The 14651-nt window shown below is 40.7% G+C and overlaps 1 protein-coding gene across 7 annotated transcripts in view; it reads right to left on the bottom strand.

The window, feature by feature from the left end:
* Positions 1 to 14651, bottom strand: part of AFF3 (ALF transcription elongation factor 3) — a 237642-nt gene that overhangs the window by 126306 nt on the left and 96685 nt on the right. For 6 of the 7 annotated variants that reach the window (XR_015749876.1, XM_087967156.1, XM_087967158.1 and 3 more), the window contains exon 4: positions 13527 to 13571. The exons of the other annotated variant lie outside the window; for it this stretch is intronic. Coding sequence is in view for 5 of the 6 variants with exons in the window: in XM_087967156.1 (XP_087823282.1) it covers positions 13527 to 13571 (45 nt within the window). In the remaining variant the exon portion in view is untranslated. The remainder of the gene's footprint in view (positions 1 to 13526; positions 13572 to 14651) is intronic. 7 annotated transcript variants of the gene reach the window in all.

Raw genomic sequence — 14651 nt, forward strand, 5'->3', positions numbered from 1 at the left:
AATCAGGGGTGGGATGCTACCGGTTCTGCCTGGTTCTATAGAGCTGGTAGCTCTGAATAGCAGGAGACATCAAACCGGTTCTGTGTTTGCTGCTGTTTGGCCCACCCACCTGTCTGGGCTCTTACATGTCCTTTATTTCTGACTTTTTCAACCTCAGCTGCTTTGCGTGGCAAAGCTGAGGTTGAAAAAGCAGGGAAAAAGAGGCTTTTCAAATGCTGTGCACCTGCACCCAGCGCTTTTCAGCTCTCTGGGCAGCACAGCCTAAGGTTGTTTTACACACACGTGCAGCAAAACGTAGTCACTGAACTGGTAGTAACACCAGTTGAATCCCACCCCTGACTTAAATTGAAATAATTTGAAAAAGATAAATATTAAATTCTTAATATTACTGTGTTTCTCCAACAATATGGCCTCCCCCAATAGGAAGACCCAGCATGTTTTCTAGGCATAAAACAAAATTAAGCCCCTCCCCCCAAATTTAGGCCTATTTTAAAACATACAAAATGGGGGGAAGGGCGGGGGGACTTGCCATTAGGAGTGCCCCATGGGTAGCCATGCCTTGCCACCAGCTGCTCCTAATGGGTGATCATGGCAGAGCATGGAGGGCTCCCTACTCCTGCCAAGCACGTTTGCTGCAGACCCGAGACCTTCAGTGCTTGCCGCTGTTGATTTCCCTTCTGCCCATACCGCCGCCACGTTTGGAGCTGCCACTTCTACATTTGCAGCACCGCCGTTTGGAGCTGCCGCTTCCGCATTTGGAGCTGCTACTGCGTTTGGAGCACCACCACTGCATTTGGAGCTGCCGTTTCCATGTTTGGAGCACCGCCACTGCTCCAAATGGTGGCAGCGCTCCAAACGCAGCGGCAGCTCCAAACGCAGAAGCGGCAGCTCCAAACGCGGTGGCAGCATGGGCAGAAGGGAAAGCAACAGCGGCGGGAGCCGAAGGTCTCAGGTCTGCAGCAAAGGTATTTGGCGGGAGTAGGGAGCTCTCTGTGCTCTGCCATGATCACCCATTAGGAGCTGCTGGTAGTGAGGCTGCCCGTGGGGCGCTCTAGATGAGGATGCAAGGGGGGGAATTAAGTCACCCCCCAAAAGACGGCCTAGCCATTTTTTCGGGGCTCAAAAAAATGTAAGACCCGGCCTTATTTTATGAAAAACATGGTAGTTGTATTAAACATGCTGTGACTTACATGTTCAGTCTTTCAAAAGTGATTATAGATGTCTTTTAGGGAAGCACATTTACCACAGATTAACAAAATTGGAAGGGACCTTGTAAGCAGGCCTGAGGAGAGGGGGTTCAGCCAGTACATTGTTCCAGGGCCCATAGAGCTGTTGTGGTCCGACGGCAGCCTGCGAAGGCGGCAGCAGATTCGGACAGTGGGGAAGAACATGGGCAAGTCCGGGAGTCTGGGGAGGACTCGGATGTTTGTCTTGCATCCAATACAGAGATGGGGCCAGGGCCATCTGGGAGTTATGTGCTGACTCTGGAGCCTCCAAAATCTGACAGCAGCGAGGTAGAGGAACAAGGGGAGCCTGTTCCCAGTGTGCCTGTGTGCAGAGCTGCCAGAAGGCAAGAGCAGTTAAGACAAAAGGGGTGACTCAGGAGTAAGACTTGGAGGTGATTGCCCCTCCCATAAGATATAAAGGAAGTTCAAAGGACAGGAAGCAACGTTGTTCGCTCTGGTTGGTTTGGAACCTGAAAGCTCTATGGTGAATTTGTGCTACATTTGATTTTGAAAGACTAATTGGTACTTTAGTTGTTGGCAGCACTTCAAGAAAGATAAAGGTGAGTTCTTATCATACTTCTCCTGAAGAACTTTGGAAAATTTCCATGGGACTATTTATAACTGGTTGAGTCTCATTACGGGCTGCGAATGACGATAATTCACAGCTGTTGAACTAAAATAAAAGGGTTTGGGATTTAACATGCGTTTGTTGTTGTCTCAGGAAGCCTTGGTCAGAACAGGAGCTCAAAGAGGGCCCATGAAGGGGAAATTTTTTTAAAAAAATTCCAAAACCAATTTTTTAAAAAGAAAGAGCAGGATGGTGTGTCAATCTGGACACACCTGGGTGGGGGTGGAGGGGGGGCAGTGGGCATGGAGCTGTCTGCCAGTGAAAATGGATCTGAGGGGCCGCAGGTGGAGGGCTGCAGGAGGCCATTGCAGCTGAAAATAGAGCATGGGAGGGCAGGGCACAAGCCTCCTGAGTCCGTTTTCGCTGGCAGAGCCACAAAGGCTGGTCCTTCACTGTTTTCAGGGTGGCCCCACGGGCCAGATCTAAACATCTAAGATGGCCTCCAGCAGTTCTCCATGTACGGCCCACTGGCCTTGAGTTTGACACCCCTGATCTACAATGTTAGAAATACTAGGATGTTTTTGTTTTGGTTTGTTTTGCTATTGCACCTATCCTTCCCCCAAAAATCTGTACACTGCAAAATAGGTTTATGCATTCAGATTTCCTCTCTGCTTAGTGACTCTTTTAAGTTTATCCAAGATTATCAAGGTTATTCAGCTTTTTGAAGATTCTCTTTTTCTATTGCATACAGCTATTTTTATCTCCCCCCCATTATTTTTCTATAATTTCTGATCCATGGAGGCACAATGCAACTTTTAATGCTTCTTCAAGTGTTCACAAAATAAAATGAATGGATAATTTCTTCTACTTAAACTCCCTGGGACCAAAGGTAGGAGGAGCTTTGACATATTATATCATGAGATAAAATAAATAAATAATTGTTCCAATTATCTTTATGATTGTGGACATAACCGGGATGGGATTCTACAGGTTCGCACCTATTCGCTAGAACTAGTTGTTAACATTGTAAGCAGTTCAGAGAACTGGTTGTTAGAAGAAATTACTGGCCTAATCCTGTAAGGAAGGCAGGAAGGAAACATTCTGGTGTTGCTTACAGAAACTGCCTCTCCATTAACCCTTATTACATTCTTGGCAGGACTAGACTTCCTGTCTCAGGAACTTCTCTGGAGTTTTTTTCCCCTCCTTTGCTGGTACTTTACTTGAGTGGAGTGACCATTCAAAGTTACAATGACACTGAAAAAAGTGACTTATGACCCTTTTTCACACTTATGACTGTTGCAGCATCCCCACAGTCACGAGAGGCCAGGCAAGGAGAAGCGTGCCTCGATGTGACTGATGTTGAGTTGGCCATGCTCAGCCAGTCACATGACCACCAAGCCATGCCCACCAACTAAGCCACGCCCACAGAACCAGTTGTTAAAAAATTTGAATCCCACCCCGGACATAACTATTTAAATCCCTGTGTAAAAACAAGAGTGATTAACTTGCAAATAAGGAACTAACTTAAAAACACACAGGCTAAATAACAAATGCAAGATCAAATCCATAAAAATCTGAAAGATCTCTTCTAAATTTAGTAGCTGAAACCTCAATCAATAAATACAAAAAGAGCCAGAAAAATATAAACAACAGTGCTAATTTAATAGGATTAAAGAGCAACATACACATTTCTAATAAGAAAGCAGACACCTTGTAATACCCACTCCATGATATGTTGCTAAGCAACAAGATATAAAAAGATGTACAATGGTGGTAATTTTTTCCACATATTAAAAGAGCACCTTACAAGGCATTTATAATGCATTCCTCCGGAACAAAATTCCATGGAGACTGCTTAAATTTCCATTTTCTATAATAGAGATTGTTAAACAATTATGTGTTTTGTTTTTGTTTTAGCTAATGGAGTAAAACTCTGATCTTATTTAATCATTAAATAAGAATTTGTAGAAATAACAACAGCAGCAGCAAGAAATGAAGTGCCAAACACTTTTCCAATTTTATAAAGAATCAAGCTTCCAAGTGAATAAAACATGATTTACAAATAATTGCTGGATTAATATATCACACCAACATAAAATTTTAAAAAACTATATTTTGGCTTACTGAATCAGCTCAATATTAAAGAGTAAAATCTTATTAACTACTACAATTTGGCTATCTTATCTAGAGACTTTTCTAAAAGTATTTTTAAAAATACTACCTGCAAATTCTTGTTTTACTAAAATATCTTTGGAAAGCTCAGTATTAATCCATTTCTTTATTGTTCAATAAATAAATACATCATAATCAGTTTCTATACAGTTAAGACTTCAGTTTTGTATATACCTGAATGCAAGTTCTAATAAAATGACTGATTTTTATCTAGAGCAGAAGTGTCAAACTGGCAGCCTGCAGGCCAAATGTGTCACGCATAGGCCATGCCCATCTTAGCTCCATGAATGGTTAAATGTCACAAAATGTCACATGACGGCAATGTGACACCACAAGTTTCACAGTCGTGATCTAGAACGGCAGTTGCCAACTGGTGGGCCATGGCCCACTGGTGGGTCGTGAGAAAATTTTGGTGAGCCGCAGATAAATCTCACCCCCAGAGTACTACCACAAAGCAATTAATCCAGGCTGCGCAGAAACAGAAGGCTGTGCCACCCACATGGCCCATGGGAACCCTCCCCACCCACTCACTCCTTACTGGGTAAACTTGCCTGCTAAATTGCTATTTTTCCTTTTTCCGACCATCATCTGTTCTGCTGTGCCGGGAGATTTAGATTAGCTAGGAAGCAGGGAAGGCTGGATTTCTTGCTTTCTAGCTAGTCTTTAGATCTTCGGCTCAGTACAGCCGAACCTCCCTTAGGACTGAAGGTTTGCTTGCAAGCAAATTCAGGGCAGGCTCATGGCAAGCAAATTGACTGAGCTAGCTGATGGCAGATAGATAGATCACTGAATGATTCTGTGAGCAACTCAATCTGCCTGCTTTGCCTGCTTTTGGGTAAAAGTTGGTCTTTTTTTAAATAAAAAAATCAATATTTACATGCATGGTGTGTTGTGAGTTAATTTTGTGAGTTTGCTTGCAAGCAAATTTTATGTGACAGACTGAGCTAGCCAATGGCAGAGAGATAGATCTCTGAATGAATCTGTGGTTCTGTGAGCAACTCAATCTGCCTGCCTGCTTTGCCTGATTTTGGGTAAAAATTGCTCTTTTTTATAAAAAAAACCCAATATTTATATAAATATTTATAATATTTACATACAAGCCATGCCTAGCACATGACCACCAAGCCACACCCACAAATTAGGCCATACCCACAGAACCGGTTAGTGGTCCCTGGGATCTAAAATTATGAGTTTGGTGGTCCCGGACCAAAGCCAAGGTGGCTACGGTGACCAACAAAAAAGTGAACTGACTTCTTTAACCCAGGTCAGGAACACTGTTCTTTTCAAGAACATTACATTACATACATACATACATACATACATACATACCCTTTTATTTATTTTTATTTATTTATTTGATTTGCCAATTGTTTACAAGATAATAAGTATAAGTGTATACATAGTTGTGACTGAATACATGAAATAGGTACATATAAGAAAAATAAAAGAAATAAGAAGAAACAATAGGACAGGGACGGTAGGCACGTTGGTGCGCTTATGCACGCCCCCTACAGACCTCTTAGGAAAGGGGGTGAGGTCAATAGTAGACAGTCTAAGGTTAAAGTTTTGGGGTTTGGGAAGAAACTACGGAGTCGGGTAGAGTATTCAGACATTGACCACTCTATTGCTGAAGTCGTATTTCCTGCAATCAAGTTTGGTGCGGTTAACTTTGAGTTTGTATCTATGTGTGCTCTTGTGTGTTGGTATGAGTTGAAAGCTGAAGTATTCATTGACAGGTAGGACATTGCAATGTATGATTTTATATACCATGCTTAAATCAGACCGAAGATGGCGTAATTCAAAGGTTTTCTAGTTCTAGAATTTCAAGTCTGGTGGCATAAGGTATTCTAGCGAGTAGAAAGTGGAGAACTCTTCTTGGTGAAACATACATACATACATACATACATACATACATACACATACATGCAAAAAAGCACTAATATTGTTACTAATATGGTACTGACTTGTTAAATAATTTGCTAGACAAACTTTAGTTGGCTAAGTATGGCAAGTAACATAGTATCACATATCCCATTATAAAATGTTTTATGACAATGAAAAAATATTAGGATAATAGATAACAAAAGCATTATACTGTATGTAGTCCTCAGTTAATGATGACAACTGGGACTGGAAAGTGTGACATCACATGACAGAAATTCTGGCACTTTCAGCTGTCATCATTAAGCAAATCATCATGGGACATTAAGTAAGGATGTCTACAGTTGCCATTTGCAAACTTCTGCTGATTTCCTTTTTGTTTTTGCTTATACGAAGCCCACAAAGAATATCGCAAATGATAACCACATGACTGTGGGATGCTGTGATGTCATAACTGTGAGTCAAGCAAAAGTACTAGAACCTACCTGTGTAGGAGAAGACCAGGGCCAAACATTAACAATAGTTGTTAAAGGAAGATCACTGTATTAGCCATTTCTTCATCAGTGAAGAAAAATAAAATATTTCCAAAAATCATGAAAGGAAGTTCTCTTTATTCATGTTGTGATTTGTAATGGATTATGGGAATGATCTTGGGGAAAGGAGGGAAGGGGTACTGTCCAGGAAACAATTAGAAAAGAGAAGCAGCAGCCCCCAGTGGTTTAAATGTCAGAAAAAGAAACTTAGAAAGGATTTTTGAATGGAACAAGCAGTTAAAAGTGGCAACGTTTTGCTTTTTCATGCTTGCAAGATTCTGTTAATGTAGGTTTAAAATAAAATAGATTTAACTCATTTAGATGTGTTTTCTATCTAGTTTATCTGAGAAGCCTAACAAATTAACAACAAATCTGTATATGATAGTAGAAATAACATGAAATAGGAACATTTTAGTGCTACTACTTCTTAAAACAATTGTTTTAGATTGCCAGTAGCTTATTTGTTAGACAGAATAATGAGATAACCTAGACAGCTAGTTACACAAAGACAAATAAAAGGTGAGAGACATTGTTATGTAATGAAAAATATAACAATATGTAAATGCATAAAGGCAAGTGAAGTGTGATATAGACTAATTGCTTAACACAAATCCCAGTCCATGCATACATTTAAGCTCTTTTTAACAGGAATAATAATAATAATCATTTTACTTTCAGGTTTATATCTAAATTTACTTTCTATATAATTTCATATTTTAGTTAGTTAAAAAAGAATCTTTACTTACAGTGTATACTGATTTTCCTTCTTTTAAAAATATAGATAAATATCTGCCTATTTTAATACAGTATTTTAGCAAGTGACAAAATCATGTTATTATTAGTACATTCCTGGATGATTCTATATTTCAATTCTCTTACTTAGTCACTGCTAATTATGTCTTTTCACAATTAATTACTTCATTTCCTGCAGCATAGACATTTTATTCATTAAATATCAAAATGAAAGCCCAGACCTCCAAAAATGTAATCAGGGAATGAACGGTAGATATTAGGTGCCTAAATTTTTCTTAAGTGCTCAACATTGTATCAACCAATAACATCTTAGAAAATTAAAGTACTACTCAACATACAGCATATGTCTAATCCTATGTTTACTATGAAAGATAAGATCAAGGGTTGTCAAGTTATTCATGCACAAAGTTACAAAAGATCTGTATTGTAATCTATTTTGAAAATACTGATTTAACTAAAAGAACAATAAAGCAGCTAAGAATTTTTTTATTTATATAAATTTTATTGAATAAACATTAAAAACAATTGAACACAGTGCGACTTTCTTGGCCATCATTTTGGCCATACCAGCTATAGTATAACTATAGATATACACATAACAATTAATTTCCTTTTTCCCTTATGTTATTAGTATAGTGCTAGCTGCATATTATTTCTATTTACATTTGTCTACATTTATATACAATTATGTCGAGCCCTATATAAGAGGTACTACAGAAAAATCAGTAAGATACTACACAGGCATCATATCAAGGCTGCCTTCAAACAGACAGAAAAATAGCAGCCATCCTAAAAAACCCCAAAGATAAAATTGAGCTGGAAAACCAAGGCATATACCGTGTTTCTCCAACAATACGGCCTCCACCAATACGAAGGCCCAGCATGTTTTATCGTCATAAAATCAAATTAAGCCCCTCCCCAAATTAAGGCCTATATTAAACATGCAAAATGGGTGGGAATGGCGGGGGGCTTGCCGTTAGGAAGTAGTTTTGTTGCATACCCGGATATGGTGCTGCCTGCGTTGACTTTGGCGTTGGTGGGGCACTTTGTATCAGGAGACCTTCCTCCACCGTTGCTTTCCCTTCTCCCTTGCTGCCGCGGCGTTTAGAGCAATAAGGCATTTGGCACAGCCATGCGCAGCCAGCCAGGGCTCCTCCCTGCAACCGGAGCCCGGCGGAGACACTCAGCTTCAGGCACTCCTGTCGCCGCCTTCCCTTCGCCTTCAAAGGCAAAGCCAATTCTTTTAAAAACGACACCCTACTACCGGTACGACAAAGCTTCCCCTGCCCGAGAGGGCAGCCCAACCCCATGTGGGGAGGCAAATCTCCCTGGGCCGCAGCGCAGGATCGGCCCACCCCGGGAGAAGCACCCAGCCACCATCCCTGCCTGGCGCCGGGCAGAGTGCAAAGAGCTTCGCCTGGGGCACCCAGCACAGCTGACAGGTAGGCCCTCCTGCCCGGCGGCGGAGCTCTCGCCAAGGAAGCGAGCATCTCCCCGCTGGACCCTCCGTTCATCCCACCAGGGCCGCGCCAGAGCCGTGCAAGCCGCAGGTGCACGCCCGCCTGCCAAGCAAAAGAGCCGGGCTGACCTGAGCTTGGCTTCCTTCCCCCCGAAGGGGCCACCAGGAGAGGCCGCCCGAGGCAGTGATAGCGTCCACCCATCTGTGGACAGGGAGGCAAGGCAACGGCCTGCGCCGCATCCTCCTCTGAGCTGAGCCCCGCCGAGTCAGCGCCTCTACCTGATGCCCGTTCCGCTGCAGGGTTTGGAGCTGCTGGCGCATTTGGAGATGCGTGGGGATGGGGATGGGCTGGGCGAGGGGTGGAACGGATGGGTGGCTTCGGGCTCTCTCCACCAGCCAGGGTAGCAGCGCTGCCATCACCTCGCCTCCCTGTCCGTGGACGGGTGGACGCTATCACTGCCTTGGGCAGCCTTTCCTGGTGGCCCCTTCGGGTTCACGCTGGAGGGACTTGGGAAGGAAGCCAAGCTCAGGTCAGCCCGGCTCTTTTGCTTGGCAGGCGGGTGCGCATCCGCGGCTCGCTTTCCTGGCTCTGCCCAGCCTGCACGGCTCTGGCGCAGCCCTGGCGGGATGAGCAGATGGTCCGGCGGGGAGGCGCTCGCTGCCTTGGTGAGAGCTCTGCTGCCAGGAAGGAGGGCCCGCCTGTCAGCTATGCTGCGCGCCCCAGGCGACGCTCTTCGCGCTTTGCCCGGAACTAGGCAGGGATGGCGGCTGGGTGCTTCTCCCGAGGTGGGCCGATCCTGTGCTGCGGCCCCAGGAGATTCGCCTCCCCACGTGGAATTGGGCTGCCCTCTCGGGCAGGGGAGGATTTCTTGTAGTAGGGCGTCATTTTTAAAATAATTGGCTTTACCTTTGAAGGCAAAGGGAAGGCGGCGACAGGAGCGTCTGAAGCCGAGTGTCTCCGCTGGGCTCTGGTTGCAGGGAGGAGCCCTGGCTGGCCACACATGGCTGCGCCAATGCCACCGCTGTTTCTAATACCGCTGCAGCAAGGGAGAAGGGAAAGCAATGGTGGCAGAAGGTCTCCCGATACAAAGTGCCCCACCAACGCCAAGGTCAACATCCAAGCTGTCGCTGCCCGCCCACCCGAGGATGCAAGGGGGGGAATTGTCACCCTGAAAAGACGGCCTAGCCGTTTTTTAAAATATCCAAAAAAAGGCCCGGCCTTATTTTGTGAGAAACACGGCATGAAGTCCCTGTGCATCATGCCCGCCACATACATTGGACAGACCAATAGAAGAATAAGTACCCGCCTGGATGAACACAAAAATGCAGTAAAAAAGCTGGAACACATTTCCTCACTAGTCCAACACATGAAAGCAACAGGTCATAGCATCGACTTCAATGGCACCAAAACCCTAGCCACTATAGAAAACCCCAGCCACAGAATTATCAGAGAAGCCATAGAGGTTGAAAAAAGATCTGAAAGCATGAATAGAAGAGATGATTCCACCAGACTGTCAATTATTTGGAAACCTGCACTCACAAACAAAAAAATCTCCACACCACAAGCCAGGCAAACACTTGGGCACAAACAGATCCCCACTGATACCTCCAGCTCAAACACACCCCAACCAGGCACCCAGATGAAACCCAGCTTCCTAATAAATGATAGCCGTCCGTTTACTCGGAGGCAAGCCGCACTAAAAGCCTCCAATACAGGAAACACAATGTTGCCAGCCAATCAAGACAAAAAAAGCCACAAAACAGACAGAAGATATTAGAAACACCAATCAAGCAGAACACAGCAAACTCCAAGACCAATAAACACAGACCAAGACTCCCAACCAATCAGGATGAAGAAAAAACCATTCTGGCACAGCAGTAGGCTAGCCCCAAATTTAAAACTGAAACGGCTGTGAAAGTCTGACTCACAGACGAACGCAATACAGAAGCCTGATGATGGCAGATGAGATTCTGCCGAAACGTTGCTACAACTTTAAAAGCACAACTATAATGACATGGGAAAATACCCGAACAAAGCTGAATAACATACATACATACATACATACATACATACATACATACATACATACATACATACATACATACATACATACATACATATTTTCGTAGATTTTCACGGATACATGTATGCAGGTCTTGGCATGTTCGGGTCTTTTCCTGTGTAAGATTGAGAGTATCTTGGCGATATTCACCATCTTCAGGCTGGTGCTTTCGGCTTCGTGCTTGTGCGAGCAAAGTGTGATTGGAGCTGCTGTCTCCCTATATATACTGGTGGGGAGGTTGGCTGTGTTGTCATTTCTTGATTGGTTGATGGAGTTGATGTTTGCAGATTGGCTGGCTTTTTCGTAAGAACATGTGTGGCTGAGGTATTGTCTGTGTGTCTATCAGCCTCCTGTGTTGTAATAAGCTGGGTAATGGGCTGTGTGATGACCTTCTGAGTTCTATTGTTTTGACATCCTGGGTCTTGTGCTTCTAATCTCCTGGGTCGTTGGCTGTATTGCAACATCCTGAGGTTTTGTAGTGTAACCTCCTGAGTTCTGTGATGTGATATCCTGAGCGGGTGGCTGTGATGTGACATTCCGGGCTTTGGTATATATATTTCCAACCATCTTTTATACTCATGCATTCGTATCATCTCGTATTTGTCCATTATATTCCATTCTCTTTGGTTTAAAAACTTTAACTTTCATTCCTATAAAGCGTCAACCCTTTCTTTCTTTTTCCTTGACTCTAGTCATTGATACATTTTACTCCAGACTTCATAATACTCTGTCTCACCCTTATCTTTGATTTCTAAAATTAGTCTGTCCATCTCTGCACAGACTAATATTTTCCTTATTATTTCACTTTCTGTAGGGGTATCTTCATTCTTCCAGTTTTAGACATACACTACTCGCAGCTATTATTATATGTATCATTAAATATATTGTTCCCTTACCGTATTTCTCATTAATAATTCCTAGTAAGAGTGTTTCTGGTATGAACTCTACTTTCTGGTTAACCATCTCTTCTATCCAAACCTTTATTTTCCACTAGTATTTTTTTGCTTTTATACCTTTCCACCACATATGATAATAGGTCCCTATCTCTATGTTACATTTTCAACAATGTGATATACTTTTACTAATTTTGGCCAATCTAGTTGGAGGAAGATGCCACCTGTAAAACATTTTATATTGGTTCTCTTTATACAAAGTTGCCAGTGTTAGTTTTCTATTTCTTTCCCATAAGCAGCTAAGAATTTTACATGCATTGCTCCATATCAGAATTCATTTTCATTGTAACATTGTTAGGTTTAGATGTACTTACTTTTGAGTTGAGATATAATTGATTATGTTTTTAAAATATTATTTACTTGTTCTAGAAGTCAGCACTAAACCTCCTTGGTATTTCTTTTGAAAAGTCAGAGAACTCTTATTTGAACTTATCAATCATTTCAGACACTAGCAAAAAACTTCAGTTCATCTACATCTTCCCTTGGGTGGAATATATGTAATTTTCTCAGTCTTGTGATGGATTTATTTATAGTTTATAAGATTATAATTTTCTGAAATAAAAGTGACATATCCAGAATATTTGAATATTTATTCAATTGGAATTTTGGGGAGTAAAATAGAATAAAATAAAGGAAGAAAAATTGTATTGCTCCCTTTGAATTGTGTGAATTGAACTTTTTTTTTACACTGATAAAGGTTTTTGGTAGTTGGAATTAATTTATCATTAATGAAGAAACAATCTGTCAAGTTCTATTTTTATAAGTTTTTCCTTTTGCTACATTTTTTTATCATTCCATTTCTGAGCTTATGTGACTTTTAAAAATATATAGTGTTTTTATCTGTGGTTTTCTTTTTCACAGACTGTTTGTGTATATACATAAATTGTGCATTATATAAGTAGTCCATTTTCAGTTTAGGGATAAGCTGTAGATGAATGCAAAGATAAACTGCACTAATTTTATTGAAAACTCTCTATTTAAGTACATAACGTTGTCCATGTTGTGGTTCAACTAGCCGTACATATCATCTTGAGAGGGAGATGTATTCATTTTAATTTTAATTTTAATGTAATTTGAAAATAGCAGATTTTCCCAAATTCTTCATGCTATAAAACAGGGGTAAAACACTGTGGAGTGGTATATTAGTTGATGTTCTATTGCTATTTAAGTCAAACACCTTTTTTTAGGAACACAAAACCTCCCGCTTAGTCCACACCCACTATCATGCTAATATTGCTAATGAAGGTGTAAATGACCCACCAGACAGGAAGTTATGCAATAACTTTATTTAAAGAACAGAAAATCTGCTCCATTCAAGAGTCTGCCATTTTGGATAAGTTTGGAGGTATGTAATAACAAGATCTATTATCTCTCTAATTAATAAGAAATAAATTAGTATGGAGAAATTTTGGTAGTTCAAATGATCACTTCTTTATTTGTAAATTATGTAAGTGAAATGACTTTAATGAATGAAAATTAATGATTAAATGTAACTAATTAAACTAATTGAACAGGCATTAGAAATGGGCAAATGTCTTAATTTCGCATAGTTTTTCATTTCTTTCATTCATTTCATATTGTTTGTATGTCAATTTCCAATTTTTATAAAGGGCATAAAGTTGTTATGCTTTATATTCCTTTGGAAATCTGATACTATTTTTGTACAACAGTTTCAGTAATTTCACTCATCAGCTTAGGCAAAGATATATATCTGTGTATGAAACACCTGACTGGAGAACTTAATCACACAATACTGAGAACGCTTCACATGTTAATTTTCAAACAGTAAATTAGGCAGAATTAGATTAAAGTGCAATTTAGATTTATTTAACTAAACTAAAACATTTTTTCTAACTAGCATAAAAAAAAAGACACATCCTAAATTATGAAATAACTAAAGAATTCATTTTAGTCCTACCCGTAAAATTTCTTCCACACAGTCATTGTCATCTACTCCACTGTTCTGTAAACAAAGAGGAAATAGATATAAAGTTAGAATTATATCTATTTTTCTTAAATGTCATGATTTCCAGAAGCAATCCACCAGCGCTGCATACATGTTGACAGAAGGCTTGTATTCGTGTATGTTTAAAATAGAACAGAGAAGATGAATATCTGAGAAGATGAATATACAATTATTACATATGCCTCTTTTCAAAAATGGTAAGAGGTAAGGAAAAATTTTAACTGCTGCTTTTTTCATCAAATATAACATCAGGAATATTATGATATGCTCTCTGCCCAAGAGCATTTAAATTAAAAGTGCCCTACCACAGGTTGGCCATAATGCATTGGGGACTTGTTTGCTATAACAGTCATTGAAATTAAATGACTACCATATAATTTAGTCTCATGGATATTATATAGGAGATGTTTAAAGTTAAATAACACTTACATGTACTGACACAGTCTGCCAAAACAGTATCTTAACTGATACTGGCTGCACTTAAAATGAAAGCAACAATTCAACTGCAGATGAAACTAAAACAGCATGAAGATTACCATCTCTGTTGTATAACTGAACTATCAAATAATATTAAAATATCCAATCTTGAAAAAAAAACAATGTTTTTGGAAAAAAACAATGTTTTAAAAAAATATAAAATATACTCTTTATAATTTAAGAATGAGATCAATATAACCCCAAAAAAAAGAATTCCCAAATGTTTGTACTTGCATTGTAAAAGTATAACTCAAAATGCACCAAGGACTCCACATTGTAAGAAAATTGAAGGATTTTTTTAACTCCTATGATTTGGTGTAGTCAGCCATATTTCCATTTTGGTTTCAATTTACAACATGCATTAACAAAATCTGACAAGTGGGGAAAAGTCCTAAATGAAACACACTGGACCCTCCATATATTCTAACCCGGGGTGGGCAAATATGGCCCCTTAATGAACTGTGGACTTCAACCCCCAGAATTCCTGAGCCAGCCAGGAATTTGGGGGGGGGGGGGGTGTTGAAATCCACAGGTAGTAAAGGGGTCATAGTTGTCCAGCCTTGCTCTAATTCAAGACTGGGGGAAAGAATCAAGTTTTCC

The sequence above is a fragment of the Notechis scutatus genome, chromosome 5, assembly GCF_049901735.1.
Source record: "Notechis scutatus isolate UNSWTSFEM ecotype Mainland chromosome 5, rNotScu1.2, whole genome shotgun sequence".
In the NCBI taxonomy this organism is placed as follows: domain Eukaryota; kingdom Metazoa; phylum Chordata; class Lepidosauria; order Squamata; family Elapidae; genus Notechis; species Notechis scutatus.